Genomic DNA, 19,285 nt, shown 5'->3' with positions numbered 1-19,285 from the left:
GTTCCTCCCGGCAGGGCGCACCTAGGCGGGTCCATCGCCCGCCGGGGAGAGGGGTGTGGGTAGGGAGGGAACAGGTGCGCTGCGGGATCCGCCCTATCTCAACAGGTGAATCGCTCCAAGTGGGTCACGGTTTCGTGGATCTCGGTGCACTTAGTTTGGCCGGAGCAGATGAGGGCCGGACGGGACCTGTGGTCCGCAGGCGCCCTCCCAGCGGGCCAGTCACTTGGTTCGGGCCCTGGGGGCCGGAGCGCACCTGGGTCAGCCCACTTCCGGGGAGGGAGGCAGAGGAACCCCTCCCCACCACTCACCCCCAAGCCCAGCCCTCGGCTCCCACCCTTGTGTACCTGGGCCGAACCATTCACCGGAGTGCGCAGCGGGTGGAGTGTGCCTCGGAGAACCGCGGCGGGTTAAGCACCTTTCTCCCCCATGTCTGAAAGCGTGCCCTTTGTCCACGTCGTTTACGTTCATTACAACTTCTAGAACGCAGCAGGATGGACTTATTGTAGGGACAAGGAACGGAAGTGGGAAGGGGAGGAGCGTGCACCCCTCCTGGCCTTGGTGCGCGCCGCGCCCCCTAAGATACTTTGGAAGGGACGCGCGGGCCGGACGCGCCCAGACGGCAGCGATGGCGCTGTTGGCCGGCGGGCTCTCCATAGGGCTGGGCTCCCACCCGGCCGCCCCAGGCCGGGACGCGGTAGTCTTCGTGTGGCTCCTGCTTAGCATCTGGTGCACAGGTACGGGGCACGGGGCCCCTGACGCTGCGGAACCGCGGAGGGCATCGTAGAGGGGGGTGGATGGAGTTGGAGGCGGCGGGGGCGCCTAGGGCGTGGGGAGCGGAGGTCTCAGAGGCTGGGTCCTTACGATCCCCTGGGTCTTGGGCGATCTCTTGCGTGCCGGAGTGAGAGGAATTCCCCATCCGTGCCGGGGAGCGCTCCCCCCGCCCTTATCTGGGAGATAGCAGGAAGTGAAACTCCCTGGACGGTAAGACCCGGTGCGGCAGGGAGAATGGAACTCTTTGTGGGGAGGGAGTGGAGGACCGCCCGATCACCAGGAAAAGAAAAGCCGGGATGGCGCTTGGGCGCACTCGGGGATTTCTAAGTGTTGGAGTAACGGGGAGAGGGTACGGGAGGGCTGGATCAGACGCTTCCTAGAGAGACAGAGACGAAGGAACAATGCCCAGGCCTCGGGTGGGTGTGGGACTAGGGACTCCCCATCCCCCGCACCCCACCCACCTCCCTCGGGCTCCAGATTATACGTCCGTAAGAGTCTGGTGGGGTGGACTTACGGACTTGAAACTGACTTCTGCTGGCAGGCTTTCACCTGGATGGGATGTTTAGGTAGTGATGAGGTCTTTAAGCAGACATTTTTGGTGAAGTCATTTGAAATGACTTTAGAGTAGGGTGAGGTGGTGGGAGGCTGATGGAGATATTGTGGGGGCTTTAGTCCCTCCATGGCAAAGCAGTTCACGCAAACAATTCTGCGGTTTTCCCTCCAAATTCAAAAGACCCCGGATAACCTGGAATCCTTGGTAGTCGGTTTTGAAGTGGGGCCTTGGGCGCTGGGGGCATTGACATGGCCATTTGGGCTTGCCTGCCCAGGCCACACAGAGGCCCCTTACTGTGGGTGAATGACAAAGGGAAGAGGAGACTGGTGTGATTCAGAGGCCACAGGCTGGGAAGAGGGATGGCGGGCGAGTCCAAGGAAACTGGCCGTGTCACCGTGCACCTGCCACTTCAGCCCCACGGGTCTATAAAATGGGCATGATTATCCTGCCTACCTCACTGGTCCTGGCGATTAAGGAACAATGTGTGCCAGGCACTCTGTAAGCCACACATTTGCAAGTGTCAAGCTGGTGACGGGGCATTCCTGTTGAAACACCTCCCTGAGCTCACAGCAACCCCTGCTTCTCTCCTCTTGCCCTCAGCCCCTGCCAGGGCCATCCAGGTGACCGTGTCCGACCCCTACCACGTGGTGATCCTCTTCCAGCCCGTGACCCTACCCTGTACCTACCAGATGACCTCGACCCCCACGCAACCCATCGTCATCTGGAAGTACAAGTCTTTCTGTCGGGACCGCATCGCTGATGCCTTCTCCCCAGCCAGCGTCGACAACCAGCTCAATGCCCAGCTGGCAGCCGGGAACCCAGGCTACAACCCCTACGTCGAGTGCCAGGACAGCGTGCGCACGGTCAGGGTCGTGGCCACCAAGCAGGGCAACGCTGTGACCCTGGGAGATTACTACCAGGGTCGGAGGATTACCATCACCGGAAGTATGTTGGGCGGGGCAGGGGGATGAGGCTGGGCTTGCCCGGGGGGTGGGGCTGGCATCCTTGTACTGGACCTGGAGTCCCCATCTGAAAGCTCTTGAGTGCCAGTGTCTGAAAGGACCAATGAAGGGAACAATTTTTTTTTTTTTTGAAGTGGAGTCTTGCTCTGGACTCCAGGCCACCAGGCTGCAGTGCAGTGGCGCCATCTCGGCTCACTGCAACCTCCACCTCCCAGGTTCAAGCAATTCTCCTGCCTCAGCCTCCCGAGTAACTGGGACTCCAGGCATGTACCACCACGCCCAGCTAATTTTTATATTTTTAGTAGAGATGGGGTTTTACCATGTTGGCCAGGCTGGTCTCGAACTCCTGACCTCAAATGAACTGCCCGCCTCAGCCTCCCAGAGTGCTGGGAGACACCATACCCAGCCTAAAGGGAGCAGTTCTATTCTCCTGTTCTTCCTTCTGCTAATCCTTCCATTCCGTAATTTAATAACGAAGATTTTTTGAGTACCTGTCATATACCAGGTGCTGTTCTGGGCCCTGGGAATACAGCTGTTAACAAAATCATCAGGCCAGGCCGCGGTGGCTCAAGCCTGTAATCCCAGCACTTTGGGAGGCCGAGACGGGCGGATCATGAGGTCAGGAGATCGAGACCATCCTGGCTAACACAGTGAAACCCCGTCTCTACTAAAAAATACAAAAAAACTAGCCGGGCGTGGTGGCGGGCGCCTGTAGTCCCAGCTACTTGGGAGGCTGAGGCAGGAGAATGGCGTGAACCTGGGGGGCGGAGCTTGCAGTGAGCAGAGATCTGACCACTGCACTCCAGCCTGGGCGACAGAGCCAGACTCCGTCTCAAAAACAAAAACAAAAAATCATCAAACCACTTCCCTCGTGGAGCCCACATTGCAGTGAGAGAGACAAACACAACACACACTCTCAAGTGCTTGAAGATAAAGAAAATTAGGTAATGGAGAGAGGAGGCCAGGGTTTGTTCTGTAATCATATTAATAACACGAGCAGTAAGAAGTAAAATTTATCTAACAACTTACAAAGGGTCTACTGTGTGCTAAGCTCCCATCCAGGTTCCTAAGGATTAACTCAGACCACATAGTATTTGAATAGATTCTATTATTGTCATCTTACAGAGGCCCAGAGAGAGAAAGTGACTTGCCTACTATCACATCGCTGGTAAAGGGGCTGGGATTCTAACTCGGCCACTTTGGGTCTAGTGGCCAAGTTCCTAATCCCTTTGCTTGCTTAGGGTGGTCCACAGAGGACTCAGAGGAGGTGGCAGGAGTGAACTGCAGGGGCAAGAGATCTTAATGGAGAAGGCCTACGACGTGCCAGGAACTGCACACACATTCTCCCATTGAGTCCTCTCCTCTCCCCTCCTGACAGCTGAGGCACAGAGAGGTTACCTTGTTCAAATGGGCACATAGGAAGTCAAAGTCTAGAGCTGGGATTTGAACCCAGGCAGCCCTGAGAACCCTTGTTCTTAACTGAAATGCTGCCTCCTGATAGGATGTGCCTGTTGGGACTAAGTAAAGGGCAGTTGTTCATTCATTCATTTGGTATGTATCAAGCATCTACTATGTGTCATTGGTGCTGGGGATAGAGGTGATTGGGATGGCTGGTTTCTGTCCTCAAGGAGATGACCTTCTGGTGGGGTGAGACTGGCAGTAAATAAGCAGATAAAGAAAGAGTATGAGAATTTCAAGGTTTGGGCACGGTGGCTCACGTCTGTAATCTCAGCACTTTGGGAGGCCAAGGCAGGTGGATCACCTGAGGTCAGGAGTTCCAGACCAGTCTGGCCAACATGGTGAAACCCCATCTCTACTAAAAATGCAAAGACTAGCCAGGCATGGTGGCACATGCCTGTAATCCCAGCTACTCAGGAGGCTGAGGCATGAGAATCGCTTGAACCCAGGAGGCAGAGGTTGCAGTGAGCCGAGATTGCACCACTGTACTCCAGCCTGGGTGACAGAGCGAGACTCTGTCTCAAAAAAAAAAAAAAAAAAATACTCCATCTCAAGGTATAAGAATTTCAGAGAGTACTAAGTGCTGCAAAGAAGATAACACCAGGCTGGGTACGTTGGCTTATGCCTGTAAATTTCACACTTTGGAGGCCAAGGCAGGAGGCTCACTTGAGCCTAGGAGTTTGAGACCAGCCTGGACAACAAAATGGGACCCCATGTCTGCAAAAATTTTAAAAATTAGCTGGGCATGGTGGCATGTGCCTGTGGTCTCAGCTGCTCAGGAGGCTGGGGTGGGAGAAATGCTTGGGCCTGAGAGGTCAAGGCTTCAGTGAGTTGTGATTGTGCCACTGAATTCCAGCCTGGGTGACAGAGTGAGACCCTGTTTTGAAATGAAAAGAAAATAGGCTGGGCGTGGTGGCTCACACCTGTAACCCCAGCACTTTGGGAGCCCGAGGTGGGTGGATCGATCACCTGAGGTCAGGAGATCGAGACCAGCCTGGCCAACATGGTGAAATCCCGTCTCTACCAAAAATACAAAAATTAGCCGGGTGTGGTGATGGGTACCTGTAATCCCAGCTACTCCGGAGGCTAAGGCAGGAGAATCGCTTGAACCTGGGAGGCAGAGGTTGCGGTAAACCAAGATTGCGCCACTGCACTCCAGCCTGGACAGCAAAGTGAGACTCCATCGCAAAAAAAAAAAAAAGAAAAGAGCACTGGGTGATGTGCTACATGGAATGGCTTGGGCTATGAATATGATTTGAGGAGGGCCTGGGCCTGGGCCCTACAGAACCTAGAAGGCAGAGAGGAAGGGGAGGGGCAGGGTGCCAGGGATGAGGGCTCATCTACCTCATGTCTTAGTGTGTGTTCACGGTCTTAAACAAGAATTTAAAGTTGGGCATGGGGCAGAAGGGGGACGGGAGCATCCCTTTGCAGACCCCAAGAAGCCAGGAACGGAAGCACATTCTGCTAGAGGATCGATGGGAAGCAGGGTTCCAGGGGCTGAGCCTGTGTCAGCTCTGTTTCAGAGGAGGCACCAGGCTTGCTTGCCCTGGATTTCTGTGGGCCGCTCAGCCATGAGCATCCTACTGTTACTGAGGTCACAGAGCTTCTTAGGCCCCCTCCTCTCTAACCCAGGGATTGTGCCTGCCTGGACTGGGCATGACTGCTCAGCTCCTGCCAGGACAAGCCAAATACTGAGGGTGCTTCCTCTGCTGGGCACAAAAGTCCAGGATGACCCCCCAGGCTCTGTCTGGGGAAAGGGGCCCTGCATGCGCCAGGGGCCTCACAGGCCTGGGTCTTTCAAACCACCCCCCACCTAGGCCCGTGTTTGATCAAGGCCCTGAGCGTAAACATCCATTGTGTGTGTGTCCTTTCAGGAAAACCTGTAGCCATAGGAGCTTCCTCCATTTCAGCTTTGAGGATGGGGAAAAGTGGACTCCCCCGTGGTGTTCCTAGGGTCACCCACTGTGCTGCTTTTTTTTTTTTCTGTCGCCCAGGCTGGAGTGCAGTGGTGTGATCTCAGCTCACTACAACCTCTGCCTCCCAGGTTCAAGTGATTCTCCTGCCTCAGCCTCCCGAGTAGCTGGGATTACGGGTGCACACCACCACACCTGGCTAATTTTTGTATCTTTTTGGTAGAGACGGGACTTCGCCATGTTAGCCAGGCTGGTCTCAAACTCCTGACCTCAGGTGATCTGCCTGCCTCAGCCCCCCAGAGTTCTGGGATTACAGATGTGAGCCACCATTCCCGGCCTATCCTGGTTTCAAAAGTGAAAATAGTCCTGGGTGAACTAGGAGGCTGTCCACTCCAGGCGTCCCTCAGGTCAGGTGGCTCCTGCCCTGCTTCATCCTTTCATGCTTTGGGTGATAGACCAGCATCTGAACAGGAGGCCCTGTTCCAACTCCTCAGGCTCCTTAGGGTCCAAGTGCCCCCAGTTCCAGCTGCACTGCAGCAGAGAGCCCATGGGACCTCTGAAATCATGAAGGTCACCTTTGCAGTGTATAAAGAAGGAACTAGAGATTGGAGATGTGGAGGAAGCCTGGCTGCTGTTCCCACTGGAGACTGGCATCTTCTCCCCTAACCTAAAACAATGAAAGCAATGCTTAGCCCGGGTGAGATCAGGGCCAGCCCAGGACCAGGAACAGGGTACGCCCTGCAGGAAGAAGGTGCGCCCAGGCCTTAGGATGGATCAAAAGAAGCCGGAAAACTATATTTTTTGTGGGTTTTGAAAACGTCAGACAGGTCAAATAAAACACAGTGAGGTCCAGCCTTGGCCTATGAGATGCCAGATTTCAACCCCTTGGCCTATATGATCCGTTTGCCATGGCAGGGGGTTCCTGTCCACCTCTTTTGCTTACAGCAGGGACCAGCTCTTGAGCTCCATTGTTGGAGAGGCATAGTCAGGGTCTGATTTGAAGACACTAGTGGCTCATGCCTATAATCCCAGCACTTTGGGAGGCTGAGGCAGGAGGACTGCTTGAGGACAGGAGTTGGGAGAACAGCCTGGGCAACACAGTGAGACCCAGACACTACAAAAAATAAATTAGCGGGGCATGATGGTGCACCCTGGTAATTCCAGCTACTCTGGAGATGGGAAGATTGCTTGAGCCCAGGAGTTCGAGGCTGCAGTGACCCATGATCGCACCACTGCACTCCAGCCTGGGCGACAAAGCTAGGCCCTCTCAGAAAAGATACAGGTGGAAAAATGATGGACGAAGAGGGCATTGTGGCAAACCTGGAGGATTTAGGAGAACCTAGTTTAGAATTCTATGAGGATTCAATGAAAGAATGTGTGCAGAGGGGCCCAGCACATAGTAAGAGCTCAATAAATGGTGGGGGCACAGGGCAGGGGCTCACGCCTGTAAAATCCCAGCACTTTGGGAGGCCGAGGCAGGTGGATCACTTGACAGTGGCTTAGATGCCTGATCATTAGGGGAAGTCGTGTCCTCAATCCCTTCACATCTGCTCTGAAGGTCACCATATCCGGAAGCCTCGCTGGCCTCCTTGTTTAAAATGGCACAGTCCCCACTCCACGCCTGGTGCACTCTGTCTGCTGTCCCTGATTCGTTTTCTCCATACAGCTTATCTTTGTCTGATATGTGACATAGTTACATTTTTTATTTGTCTTTCTTTCCCAGTTAGAATCTGAGCTCTAGAAGGACAAGGGCAAGGATTTATAACTCAAAGGTTCTGGGCTTAGGCCTCTTTATACTCTTGATTTTGAGGTTAATTAAGAGCTCAGGCCTAGAGAAGTGGCTCATGCCTGGAATCCCAGCACTTTGGGAGGCCCAGGCGGGCAGATCACTTGAGGTCAGGAGTTCCACATCAGCCTGGCCAACACAGTGAAAGCTCTGTCTCTACTAAAAATATAAAAATTAGCCAGCTAGGGTGGCAGGCGCCTATAATCCCAGCTACTCAAGAGGCTGAGGCAGGAGAATCGCTTGAACGCAGGAGGCGGAGGCTGTAGTGAGCCAAGGTCGCGCCACTGCACTCCAGCCTGAGCAACAGAGCGAGACTCCCATCTCAAAAAAAAATAATAATAATAATAATAAGAGCTCAAAGAGTTTGTTTTCAAAGGTAGCAGACTGAGAAAAGTTTACAAAATAGTTTAAATGACAACTCATTATAGAGTAACATAAATAAAATAATTTTTATGAAAAACAATCATTTTCTGAAACCAGACAAAATATTGTGAATGAGAAGGTGGCATGGTTTTATTGTTTTGCAAATCTCTGAAGCCAGGCTGCTTCAGTCTGCTGTGATGTCTATCGTATGTCACGTAGCCTTTGGAAAACGCCAGTTAGTATTGTTGGGAAAATAATTTTGACCTCAGAGTCTCCTGAAAATGTCTTGGGGAACCCCAGAGTCTAGAGGCTGCAGTTTGAAAACTGTTGCTTTGGTATACGAGGTGTCTCAAATACTGCCTAGAGCGTAGGTGGCACTCAGTAATTATTGCTGAAGAATGAATGAATGAATGAATGAATGAATGAATGAATGAAATGTGTCTTTGAATCCAGCCATGTGCCCAGAATGACAGGACAGATGACAAAAGCTAAGGGACTTTAGCATGACGGGAGGGGGGGTTCATTTCCTTTCTTTTTTTTATTTTTTGCGATGGAGTCTCGCTCTGTTGCCCAGGCTGGAGTGCAGTGGCACGATCTCGGCTCACTGCAACCTCCGCCTCCTGGGTTCAAGTGATTCTCCTGCCTCAGCCTCCTGAGTAGCTGGGACTACACGCACATGCACCATGCCTGGCTAATTTTTTACATTTCTGATAGAGATAGGGTTTTACCATGTTGGCCAGGCTGGTCTGGAACTGCTGACCTCATGATCCACCTGCCTCAGCCTCCCAAAGCGTTGGGATTACAGGTGTAAGCCACCGTGTCCGGCCAAGAGGGTGTTCATTTCTACTTCTGGCCAGGTATAGTGTCAGGCACTGGGGACCCAGCAGTGACAGACAGGGCTGTGCCTCGTGGAGCCCACATTTGCACCAGGCAAGGGATGGTCGGCCCCTAAGCTGGGAGATAGACTTCACCAGTTGGTTGGGGGAGCCGTGGGAGAAGCCCAGCCCATTGGGGAACAGTGCGAATCTAGAGCCAAGGCGATGGCAGGGGTGAGGCTGGCATGGTAGCTAGAGACCATGTTGTGCCAAGGGCCTTGGGGACCGTGGGACCTTAGGGAAGGCGTCTGGAATGCTGTAGTGAGACACTGTTGCAAGGAGAATTTTTCTGTAGACATGAGGCCTTCCTTGTGAAGAAGGAAGAAGGCAGGGGTTCTTTCATTCCTGGGGTTGCCAGGTGCTGTGGACTGGCATGCGTGGTTGCTGCCATCACAGAGCTGTCATGCAGGAGGGCAGCGCGTCCTTGGGAAGGTGGCAGGCAGGTCAGGCTGGCAGGAAAGAGGCCGGGAAGCTGAGGGCGTTTCCTTTCTGAGATGCCCAGTGTAGCGTATTTCTCTCCCCACTGGCCTAAGGCGGAGTTGCCTGGTAGGTGCCTGCGTCCCACCCTGGTGAAAGGCTGAAGGTATTTAACTAATGAGGGCCTGAGGAGCAGAGAGGAAACAGGATGTGCCAAAACACTTTGATGTGTGGCAGAGTTAACAGGCTCCTTGTCTGCAGCTGCTTCAGACATGAGCGTCCCCAAGCCCTGGGCCTGACCTGGAATGTGGGAATGGAAGGGGAGGGGGAGGGACCAAGGCCCTGGGAGGGTAAGTCTCTCTCCCCCACACAGACACACCCACTCCTTATGGGTGCTTGGGCATCTCCTGGTACCTAGAATCTGGACTGTTTATTTCCACACCCATCCCTGGGGTCTACACTAGGCCCTGTGGGTGGCAGTTCACATCAGGGGAGTTCAGACTTTGGATCTGAGAGGTGGTTCAGAGATGGCTGTAAGTTGAGAAGCACAGACTGCTGGGTGTGGTGGCTCACGCCTGTAATCCCAGCACTTTGGGAGGCGAGGCGGGTGGATGACCTGAGGTCAGGAGTTCAAAACCAGCTTCGTCAACATGGAGAAACCCCATCTGTACTAAAAATGCAAAACTTAGCCAGGCATGGTGGCAGGTGCCTGTAATCCCAGCTACATGGGAGGCTGACACAGGAGAATCGCTTGAATCTGGGAGGCAGAGATTGCAGTGAGCCAAGATTGGATCGCGCCATTGCACGCCAGCCTGGGCAGCAAAAGCGAAACTCTGATTCAAACAAAAAAAGAGAGCTGGGTGTGGTGGAGTGTGCCTGTAGTCCCAACTACTCCGGAGACTGAGGTGGGAGGATTGCTTGAGTCCAGGCGGTTGAAGCCGCAGTGAGCTCTAATTACATCACTGCACTCCAGCCAGGGCCACAGAGTGAGACCCTGTCTCGAAAGAAAGGAAAAAAAACAACCTCAGGCTGTGAGGGCACCATTACTGCTCTCCACTGACGAGCTGTGCAGCTTTTCCAGACCCGGTATGTCATCCACAAAACAGGAGTGATAATGGCCCTGCCTCACAGACTTCTTATAGCAGCCCAGGTGTTGAGAACGGGGCGTAAAAGGCCGCGTGCCACTGGTAGGAATCTTTGCCTATGCGTTTGATCATCTTCAGCCTGCCCAGCCCACTGCTTGCCCCCTCCTGGATGTGCTGGGAAGGGGGCTGTGGCCCTCGTGGGGTTCGGTGCCCCGGCCTCTAAGGTGCCCTCACGGAGGCCTTTTCATCCTGACCCAGATGCTGACCTGACCTTTGACCAGACGGCGTGGGGGGACAGCGGTGTGTATTACTGCTCTGTGGTCTCAGCCCAGGACCTCGAGGGGAACAATGAGGCCTACGCAGAGCTCATCGTCCTTGGTGAGTGGGCCTGGGAAGGGGGAGGCATGGCCCTTCCTTTTGTCCGCTTCTGTTCTGTCTGTCCTCCCCTGTGTCCGCCCTCTGCCCTCCAGCTTACCCTCTGGGCTCTGTCGCCTGCTCTGCTCTCCCCTCCCCCAGGCTCTGCCAGTCACTTAGGCCCCCCTGTGCCCTGCACCCCAGGCAGGGACCACTGGCCCATGGTGCCTCCAATCAGCCAAGCCAAACTGAGTGGAGAGAATTGGCGACTCTGACTCTTCAAATCCTCATTTAAAAAAAAATCCAGACTTGGGGTCCGGGTGCAGTAGTTTATGCCTGTAATCCCAGCACTTTGGGAGGCGGAGGCGGGCGGATCACTTGAGGCTAGGAGTTCGAGAACAGCCTGGCCAACATGGCAAAATCCCGTCTCCACAAAAAACATAAAAGCCAGGCGTGGTGGTGCACATGCCTGTAATCCCAGTTACTCAGAAGGCTGAGGCATGAGGATTGCTTGAACCCGGGAGGCAGAGGTTGCAGTGAGCCAAGATCACGCCACTGCACTCCAGCCTGGGCAACAGAGTGAGACTCCGTCCCAAAAACAAAATAACAAAAAAATCCAGACATGGTCAGAGTCCATGGGCACTGAATGAGGACAGTTGATGGTGTGCAAAATTGACCCACCTCCTGCTACATCCCCAAGGCCTCATCTCACCTGAGTCCCTCGCTAAAGCACGGTGGCTTTGCCGTGTGCCCCGCTGGGATGGCGCTGCATGGCACACACAGAGAGTATGTGAGTGCAGCTGAAACGAAGCCGATTCCAGACACCCAGGGGCAGGGCGGGGTGTCTATGTGGCTGGGAGGCCTCCCTCCATGTGTTAGGGGGATGTTGCCATCTGCCAGGTGCCCTGCTGTAAGCCAACACACGGGGTCTCGTGTGGCGTGTGCTCTGCAGGAGTGACGCCGCTGGGCTGTACACTGCCATCTTCACATGTGTGAGTGAGCACGTGACTGGGGAGTACTTGGGCTGCAAGACAGAGTTCATGTGTGGGGGACGGAACCGTGCACCAGTGACCCAGGAACCTCTTCATGTTCTTTGGTAAAATGCACCATTTGCATCAGCAGTTCCCAAAATTTAGTCTCCGGGTCTGTTTACACTCTAAAAAATTATCAAGGGTCTCCAAGAGCTTTTGTTTGTTCCTGTGGGTTTTATGTCTATATGTTGCTTAATATATTAGGAATTAAAATGGGGAAATGTTTCAAGCCCAAGATACACAAGCAAGACTGGGCAACATGGCAAGACCCTGACTCTATAAAAAATTTTAAAATTAACCAGGGGTGGTGGTATGCACCTATGGGCCCAGCTTCTTGGGAGGCTGAGGCAGGAGTATCGCTTGTGCCCAGGAGGTCAAGGCTGCAGTGAGCCGTGATTATGCTACTGCACTCTAGCATGGGTGACAAGAGACCCTGGCTCAAGAAAAACACACACACACAAGCATATAGTCCATTAGGCATCAGGGCGATGATGACTTCAGGGAGCCTGGGAAACTCCACTGGACATTCATGGGACAACAAGTGAAAAAGGCAACTAACATCTTAGTGTTATTCTAAAAATACTTCGTCTGGCCTTGTGGATAGGACTGTGCTTTGAGAGCCGTGACTGACATGCCTCGGTCCTGTTGCAAGGGCCTACGGTGCCAAGTGCATGAGCTGTGGAGAGGGCTTCATGGGTGCAGAACTGGGCCTGTGGAGGCCCCTCAGACACAATGCTGGTGGGGCTCAGAGCTCCAGGGGGCACTCGAGGGAAGATAAGAACCTGGTCTGAGATGCGCGAATGTGATAGTGCCCGAGTAGAGATGGAGACCCTGTGGGTCCCAGAACTAGGACTGCATATGACTTTCATATGTGGGCATTTTTGCTTCAATGGGTCCCTTCCTGTTTTAAAAAAAAATTTGTGATTATGTTCTCACACAGACAGCTTATTACTATATATTCAGTGTTTATTGTTTTTCAGATTTGTAAAGTAAAATTAAACCATTTCAGCCAGGTGTGGTGGCACGTGCCTGTAGCCCTAGATACTTACTCCGGAGGCTGAGGTGGGAGGATCGCCTGAGCCCAGGAGGTTGAGGCTGCAGTGAGCCATGATCGCACCCCTGCACTCCAGACTGGGTGACAGAGCTGAGATCCTTTTTATCTCTTGGGCCCTAGGACACTGTGCCTGCTGGAACAGGACATCCCTATCACCGTGGCTGGAGCCCTTTGGGGTGCTAAAACCTATGAATGAGGAAAACTTAGGGTGTTCAAGCTGAGGTAGAGCCCTCAGAACCCCCTGGGATTTGTGTTGGAGCCCTTGTGGCATGAGACACAGGTGGATTATGCAATGGGAGTTTCTTACCTATGAACACCCACATGTGGGCGGGTGGAGGGTAGGAGCCATGCGCTAGGGCTTCAGTCCTCAGCCCCTCCCCACTTCAGGGCACACCTTCCACTTGGCCAGCCTGGAACTGGGCTTTCGGGGGCGGTGCAGCCTGGGCTGGCTCTGGCCAGCATAATCTATTTCTCTTTTGTCCCTCCAGGGAGGACCTCAGGGGTGGCTGAGCTCTTACCTGGTTTTCAGGCGGGGCCCATGGAAGGTACGGGGGGTGGATCCTGAGTTGGGCTTCTCAGGAGCTCCCATACATCACCTACTGCTTCTGACTCTAGTTAGTATCCCATTCCCCACTAAACCCTGCTCACTGTGGACCCCTCACTAACCTGGCCTGACTGTGGCTCTGAGGCATCTAGTGGCCTGGCACTGGGCCTGGGCTGGGCTGGGCTGGGCTGAGGAGAGCCGGGGTGCAGGCCGGGGCTCTGTGACTGGCACCTGCAGTGCTCTTGAAGGCGTGGCGTCTGGGCAGCTGGCTCTCTTTGGTGTGGGGGCTGCAGTCTGTCTCCCTCTGGGCAGGCTGCCTCATTTTCTGCCTTGTGTATTTGCACCTGGGGGAGGGCCCTAATTGGGGACTGGCCGGGATGGTAGAATGGGGAGTGTGCCGTGCCCAGCCTCTGGCACAAAAAATCCAGCCAGGGCTGCAGGTTCTTTGGTGAGCTTTGCAAATAGTCGCCGACCTCAGTGCTGGCTCTGCACCGTGTGCCTCTGCTGTGCCCTGTTCTTTCCCAAGCCTCCGGGCTCAGGGCCTGTTCTCTCTTTGCAGACTGGCTCTTCGTGGTTGTGGTGTGCCTGGCTGCCTTCCTCGTCTTCCTCCTCCTGGGCATCTGCTGGTGCCAGTGCTGCCCACACACTTGCTGCTGCTACGTCAGGTGTCCCTGCTGCCCAGACAAGTGCTGCTGCCCTGAGGCCCGTAAGTGCTCTGCTCATGGCCACCCTGGTTCAGGCAACATCCTGAGTCCGAGGGAAGGAGTTGGCCATCCACCTGCCCCCAGGACAGTGGCATTGGTCTGGAGGGTGTGAATTTAGCGAGTGGGGAGAAAGTAGGCTGAGGAGGGTCTGCTGCTTTAGATTGTCATTTACTTCCTCCAACTTTCAGTTTCTTTTTATGTATGTTGTTTTTTTCTTTTGTAAGTATAATCCATACACATGGTAAAAATGTTCAACAGTACAAGATACTATTCACATGAAGGTAAAGCCCTCTTAAAAAACCAATCTTGGCCAGGCCCAGTGATTACGCCTGTAATCCCAGCACTTTGGGAGGCCAAGACGAGCGGATCACTTGAGGTCAGGAGTTCCAGATCAGCCTGGCCAACATGGTAAAGCCCCGTTCCCTACTAAAAATACAAAAATTAGCTAGGCATGGTGGTGTTCACCTGTAATCCCAGCTACTCAGGAGACTGAGGCATGAGAATCACTTGAACCCAGGAAGTGGAGGTTGCAGTGAGCCGAGATCACGCCACTGTACTCCAGCCTGGGCGACAGAGTGAGACTGTCTCAAAAACAAACAAACAAACAAAACAAATCTTAAGTGAAAAAGGTAAGAAACCAAACAAGGTTTACAACACTACAGGATTTAAGCAAAAAAAATTTTTTTTTATTTAGAGAAAGGGTCTCACTGTCATCCAGGCAGTGCAGTAGTGCGATCATAGCTCACCACAGCCTCGAACTCCTGGGTTCAAGCAATCCTCCTGCCTCAGCCTCTGGAGCAGCTGGGACTGTAGATACACACCACCATGCCCAGCTAATTTTTTGATTGTTGTTTTTTGTAGAGACAGGGTTCTCAGTATGTTGCCCAGCCTGATCTCAAACTCTTGGCCTCGGGTGATCCTCCCAAGTCAGCCTCCCCAAAGTGCTGGGATTACTGGCATGTGCCATCATGCTAGCCAATTTTTTAAAATTTGTAGAGACAGGGTCTTGCTATGTTGCCCAGGCTGGTCTTAAACTCTTGACCTCAAGTGATCCTGCTTCAGGCTCCCAAAGTGATGGGATTACAGGCATGAGCTACCACACTTGGCCTTAAACTTAAGCAACTTTTTGGAGACATATTCACTCTGTCGCCCAGGTTGGACTGAAGTGGCGCGATCTCGGCTCACTGCAACCTCTGCCCCCTGGGTTTAAGCTATTCTCCTGCCTCAGCCTCCTGAGTAGCTGGGATATAGCACCTGCCACCAAGCCTGACTGATTTTTGTATTTTCAGTAGAGACAGGGTTTCACCATGTTGGCCAGGCTGGTCTCGAACTCCTGACCTCAGGCAATCCGTGCCCGCCCCCCCCCCCCCCCCACCTTGGTTTCCCAAAGTGCTACGATTACAGGCATGAGCCACTGTGCCTGGCCAAAGTTAAGCAAATTTTTAAAAACATATCCACAGGAATGCTGCACATTTTACCCAGTTACTATGTCTAGGGTCATATCTAGCACACCAGCATGGGTACTGTGGAGAGCTGGGATTGGCTGTGGGACTAGAGCTAAAGGGGAAGTAAGCAAACCAAGCAGGGGAAGGTAAGAGAAGACAGAAGAGAGGGAGAGACCTAACTCTATGAGAGGAGTCAGACATGTGCAATTGAAAAAGACTTGCTCCTGCCTCTCTTCTGTGAATGTTTGTGAATATCCCAACGGGACACTTTCACAGAGGAGCTGATAGACGTGGTCACAGCCATCAGCCTCGGGACACCAGGCCACAGCGTGTACACTAAGTGGCACTGATGGCCACTTCAGCATCCCTCTAACTGCTGTCCCGTTTCCCCTCCTCGGGGACCACAGCTGTTGCCAGTCCTTGGTTTCCTTCAGGAGGGTGTCTGGGTAGACCAGCCTTTCTGCACAGTCCAAGACACATGAACAGTGAAGTACCTGGCAATCCTTGCAAGCGTGGGCAGGTGGAGAGCTGAGGTCTGCTTGACACCTTCCTGCTCAGAAGCCCAGTGAGCAGTTTCCCTCCCTAAAGCTCAGTGTCATCCCCTGTGAAATGGGGCTTATGGCAAAGCTCACTACTCTGGGTGCATCTGGGGATTTGGTGAGCTCATGTCCACGCCACTGAGCATGGGACCTGATCTATGTAAAATATTCCACGTCTGCCAGCTGCTGGGCACTGCCACTATCAGCCTCAGTAGTGACCAAGGGCCAGGGCACCAGTCAGAGCCCTGGTGCACACAGAGTGACCCCAGAGAAGCGGCCTTCCCTCTCTGAATCCTGTTTCCTTCTGTTAGGTCCCCACTTCATGGGGTGTTGTGGGTATTAAGGAAGTCACCGGCTAATTTTATAGTCATTGAAGTCAGTGGTGTGCAACCTGGTTCCTCAAAGGATCGCTTTCCTGAAAAAATTCCACTGCTCCCTGGAGGCTTATGCAGACCATCCCCTCCCCTCCCTCTTGTCGTGTTTAGCCGACAGCTTTTTGCTCAGGCAGTGAGTGTTAGGGCCATCTCACAGATGGGCTGCAACCAAGTTTGCAGTGAACCCACTAAGACCAGAGCTAGGGCCAGGACTGTAAATGCTGGTCCCAATGCCACATTCCCCTGTCCCAACACAACATTTCCTCCACCTGGAGACCCTGTTACCCCAACCCGGGGCCCCACCAACTCTCTGGCAGAGGCCCTGTTACATCTGCTGCTGCCACAGCCTCTGCCCACCTGTCAGGAGGCAGCAGGTCCCACTGCTACTGATGAAGTTGCAGGCTGCCTGAGCTAATGAAGGGGCTTCCTCTAGGCTGTGCACTTAGCCTTCTGCTTCCAAACCAAATCAGAGGTGCGGCATCCTCTCTGGGCCCATCTCTCTCCTCCATTTTCCTGTTGGGGTCCCAGGGAGGAAGCCACTTGCCTAGGGCCCAGGAACTTTGCAAGCCTCTTGCCCTAGGGAGGAGGATCTTACCTTGAGCTGTCAAGCCTAGACCCTGGCAGGGCGGGCAGGAATGGGTGCAGTCCATGAGTTAGAAACACTGGAGGAGACATTTTGCTGCGTGGCCAGGGCAGGCAAGTTAACTCCTGAGGCTCCTGCCATCGCATCTCGGTCTGGAAGGTGACCAGGTAGGCAGGACGCACGTCTCCCAGATGACTCATTTTTTCTAGAGCAGGGGCCTGGCCGCCAAAGAGGATACATGATTTTGGCTTGTGGGGACAGTGGTGGACCCAGCACCTGGGCTTTATATAAAGGGGCAGCTTTGTTGCCCTGTAAACACACAGACCGTGGGTGGCCACTTCTTCCAGTAAGTTAGCTGGGGAGTTGGAAGTTTAGGTAAAACCTTTTGATTGGCAAACGTTGGCAAATCACCATGCTGTTAAATGAAACATTGTCCTGCCACCCTGGGGCCGTGGGCTGCCTGTGTGCACCCTCTGAAAAATCACACAGGAAGTGCGGTGGGGTCTCCGTGAAGCTGGTGTCCCCCAACCTCAGGGATGCTGCAGAAATGGAATGAGGACCAGCAGGGACTCAGATGCCCACGGAAGCTCTACAGTGGAGAGGGCGGTTTGGGAAGGAGGTCCAGGCCCAGGTCCCTCTGAAACCCAATGGGTATGGGGCAGCCTGGCTCCTGCCCCACCCGCCTTCTCATGTTCATTGTGTCCTCACAGTGTATGCCGCCGGCAAAGCAGCCACCTCAGGTGTTCCCAGCATCTATGCCCCCAGCACCTATGCCCACCTGTCTCCCGCCAAGACCCCACCCCCACCAACTGTCATTCCCATGGGCCCTGCCTACAACGGGTACCCTGGAGGGTACCCTGGGGACCTCGACAGGAGTAGCTCAGGTGAGGCTGGGGGAAGCAGGAAGAGCTGGTGGGGGTGTGCTGGGCATCTGGACACTGAGAGGCAGGGGCTGGAAGAGGGTGTTGGGAGCTGAGGAGGGGCTCTGCTCCTGGTGGGCAGCAACTGACAGCCACTCTCCCCCAGCTGGTGGCCAAGGTTCCTACGTACCCCTGCTTCGGGACACAGACAGCAGTGTGGCCTCTGGTGAGAATCCATCATCCCAAAGTTGGATGTGCCTGTAAGGGAGAGGGCTGGGCCAGGATCCATCCTCCCAAACCGACCACCACCACCCTGTCCTTAGAAGTCCGCAGTGGCTACAGGATTCAGGCCAGCCAGCAAGACGACTCCATGCGGGTCCTGTACTACATGGAGAAGGAGCTGGCCAATTTCGACCCTTCTCGACCTGGCCCCGCCAATGGCCGTGTGGAGCGGGGTGAGCAGGAGCCTTGGGGTCTGAGGGCTTTTAAGCTTGCGGGCCGGGGTTGGGGGGGGAGGGGGGAAGCATGTCTCCCTACCTGCCCCAGGGACTCTTGGTGCAAATTCTGGACCTGGGCAAACCCGGGCTCCTCCAGTAGTCAGTGACACCCCGCTTCCCTGCAGCCATGAGTGAAGTCACCTCCCTCCATGAGGACGACTGGCGGTCTCGGCCTCCCCGGGGCCCTGCCCTCACCCCGATCCGGGATGAGGAGTGGGGTGGCCACTCCCCCCGAAGTCCCAGGGGATGGGACACGGAGAACCCCAGGGAGCAGGCAGGCGGGGGCTGGCGGGCCAGGCGGCCCCGGGCCCGCTCCGTGGACGCCCTGGACGACCTCACCCCGCCAAGCTCCGCCGAGTCAGGGAGTAGGTCTCCCCCGAGTAGTGGTGGGAGGAGAGGCCGGGCCTACATGCCCCCACGGAGCCGCAGCCGGGACGACCTCTATGACCAAGACTCGAGAGACTTCCCACGCTCCCGGGACCCTCACTACGACGACATCAGGTCTCGGGAGCGCCCCCCTGCCGACCCCCGGTCCCACTACCACCGTACCCGGGACCCTCGGGACAACGGCTCCAGGTCTGGGGACCCCCCCTATGATGGGCGGCTACTGGAGGAGGCCGTGAGGAAGAAGGGGTCGGGGGAGAGGAGGAGACCCTACAAGGAGGAGGAGGAAGAGGCCTACTATCCGCCCGCGCCGCCCCCGTACTCGGAGACCGACTCGCAGGCGTCCCGCGAGCGCAGGCTCAAGAAGGTGAGGGCCGCCCTCCCTGGCGTCCAGACCGTCCCTGGGACCCCAGCCGGTCCCCGCGGCTCATACCCTTCTTCCTTTCTCCCTTGCAGAACTTGGCCCTGAGTCGGGAAAGTTTAGTCGTCTGATCTGACGTTTTCTACGTAGCTTTTGTATTTTTTTTTTTTAATTTGAAGGAACACTGATGAAGCCCTGCCATGCCCCTCCCGAGTCTAATAAAACGTATAATCACAAGCTCTGGAGAGAACCATTTGTTCAGCCGCGTAGGGCGGGGGACCGGGACTGCTCCCGTGTGTATCTGTAAAGCCCCACGTCCCGGGGGCGCCGGAGTCCCGGGCCGGGAAGGAGAGACCCAGCCTGGCCCGGCCC

At 54.7% G+C, this 19,285-nt stretch overlaps 2 protein-coding genes across 9 annotated transcripts in view; one reads left to right on the top strand and one right to left on the bottom strand.

Moving 5' to 3' along the window:
- LOC111529918 (protein FAM187B-like) overlaps positions 1-463 on the bottom strand; it is an 18,860-nt gene extending 18,397 nt beyond the window's left edge. Inside the window, exon 1 of the mRNA XM_023196936.1 lies at positions 345-463. The gene's annotated coding sequence lies outside the window, so the exon portion shown is untranslated. The remainder of the gene's footprint in view (positions 1-344) is intronic.
- LSR (lipolysis stimulated lipoprotein receptor) lies at positions 1-19,279 on the top strand. 8 transcript variants are annotated; one of them, XM_023196930.2, is made up of 10 exons: positions 1-734; positions 1,925-2,269; positions 10,442-10,561; positions 13,111-13,167; positions 13,726-13,872; positions 17,522-17,695; positions 17,838-17,897; positions 17,995-18,126; positions 18,294-18,919; positions 19,009-19,150. In XM_023196930.2, exons 1-10 carry the CDS (start codon positions 626-628, stop codon positions 19,042-19,044), a joined length of 1,806 nt encoding a protein of 601 aa, XP_023052698.1. In that variant the 5' UTR covers positions 1-625; the 3' UTR covers positions 19,045-19,150. The 8 variants fall into 8 exon arrangements, with proteins under 8 accessions (XP_023052698.1, XP_023052696.1, XP_023052699.1 ...); XM_023196928.3 differs by having other exon boundaries at positions 18,294-19,279; XM_023196931.2 differs by lacking the exon at positions 13,111-13,167.
- The last annotated feature ends 6 nt before the right edge of the window (positions 19,280-19,285 follow it).

Source organism: Piliocolobus tephrosceles, chromosome 21 (assembly GCF_002776525.5).
Source record: "Piliocolobus tephrosceles isolate RC106 chromosome 21, ASM277652v3, whole genome shotgun sequence".
In the NCBI taxonomy this organism is placed as follows: Eukaryota; Metazoa; Chordata; class Mammalia; order Primates; family Cercopithecidae; genus Piliocolobus; species Piliocolobus tephrosceles.
Note: the sequence above shows the minus strand (reverse complement) of the source record. Positions and strands in the feature narration are given on the sequence as shown.

Coding starts and splice junctions, on each gene's coding strand:
- LSR (XM_023196928.3), top strand. CDS start 626: ATGGCGCTGTTGGCCGGCGGGCTCTCCATAGGGCTGGGCTCCCACCCG. Junction 2,270..10,441: donor GAGGATTACCATCACCGGAA/GTATGTTGGGCG, acceptor ATCCTGACCCAG/ATGCTGACCTGACCTTTGAC. Junction 10,562..13,110: donor CGCAGAGCTCATCGTCCTTG/GTGAGTGGGCCT, acceptor TTGTCCCTCCAG/GGAGGACCTCAGGGGTGGCT.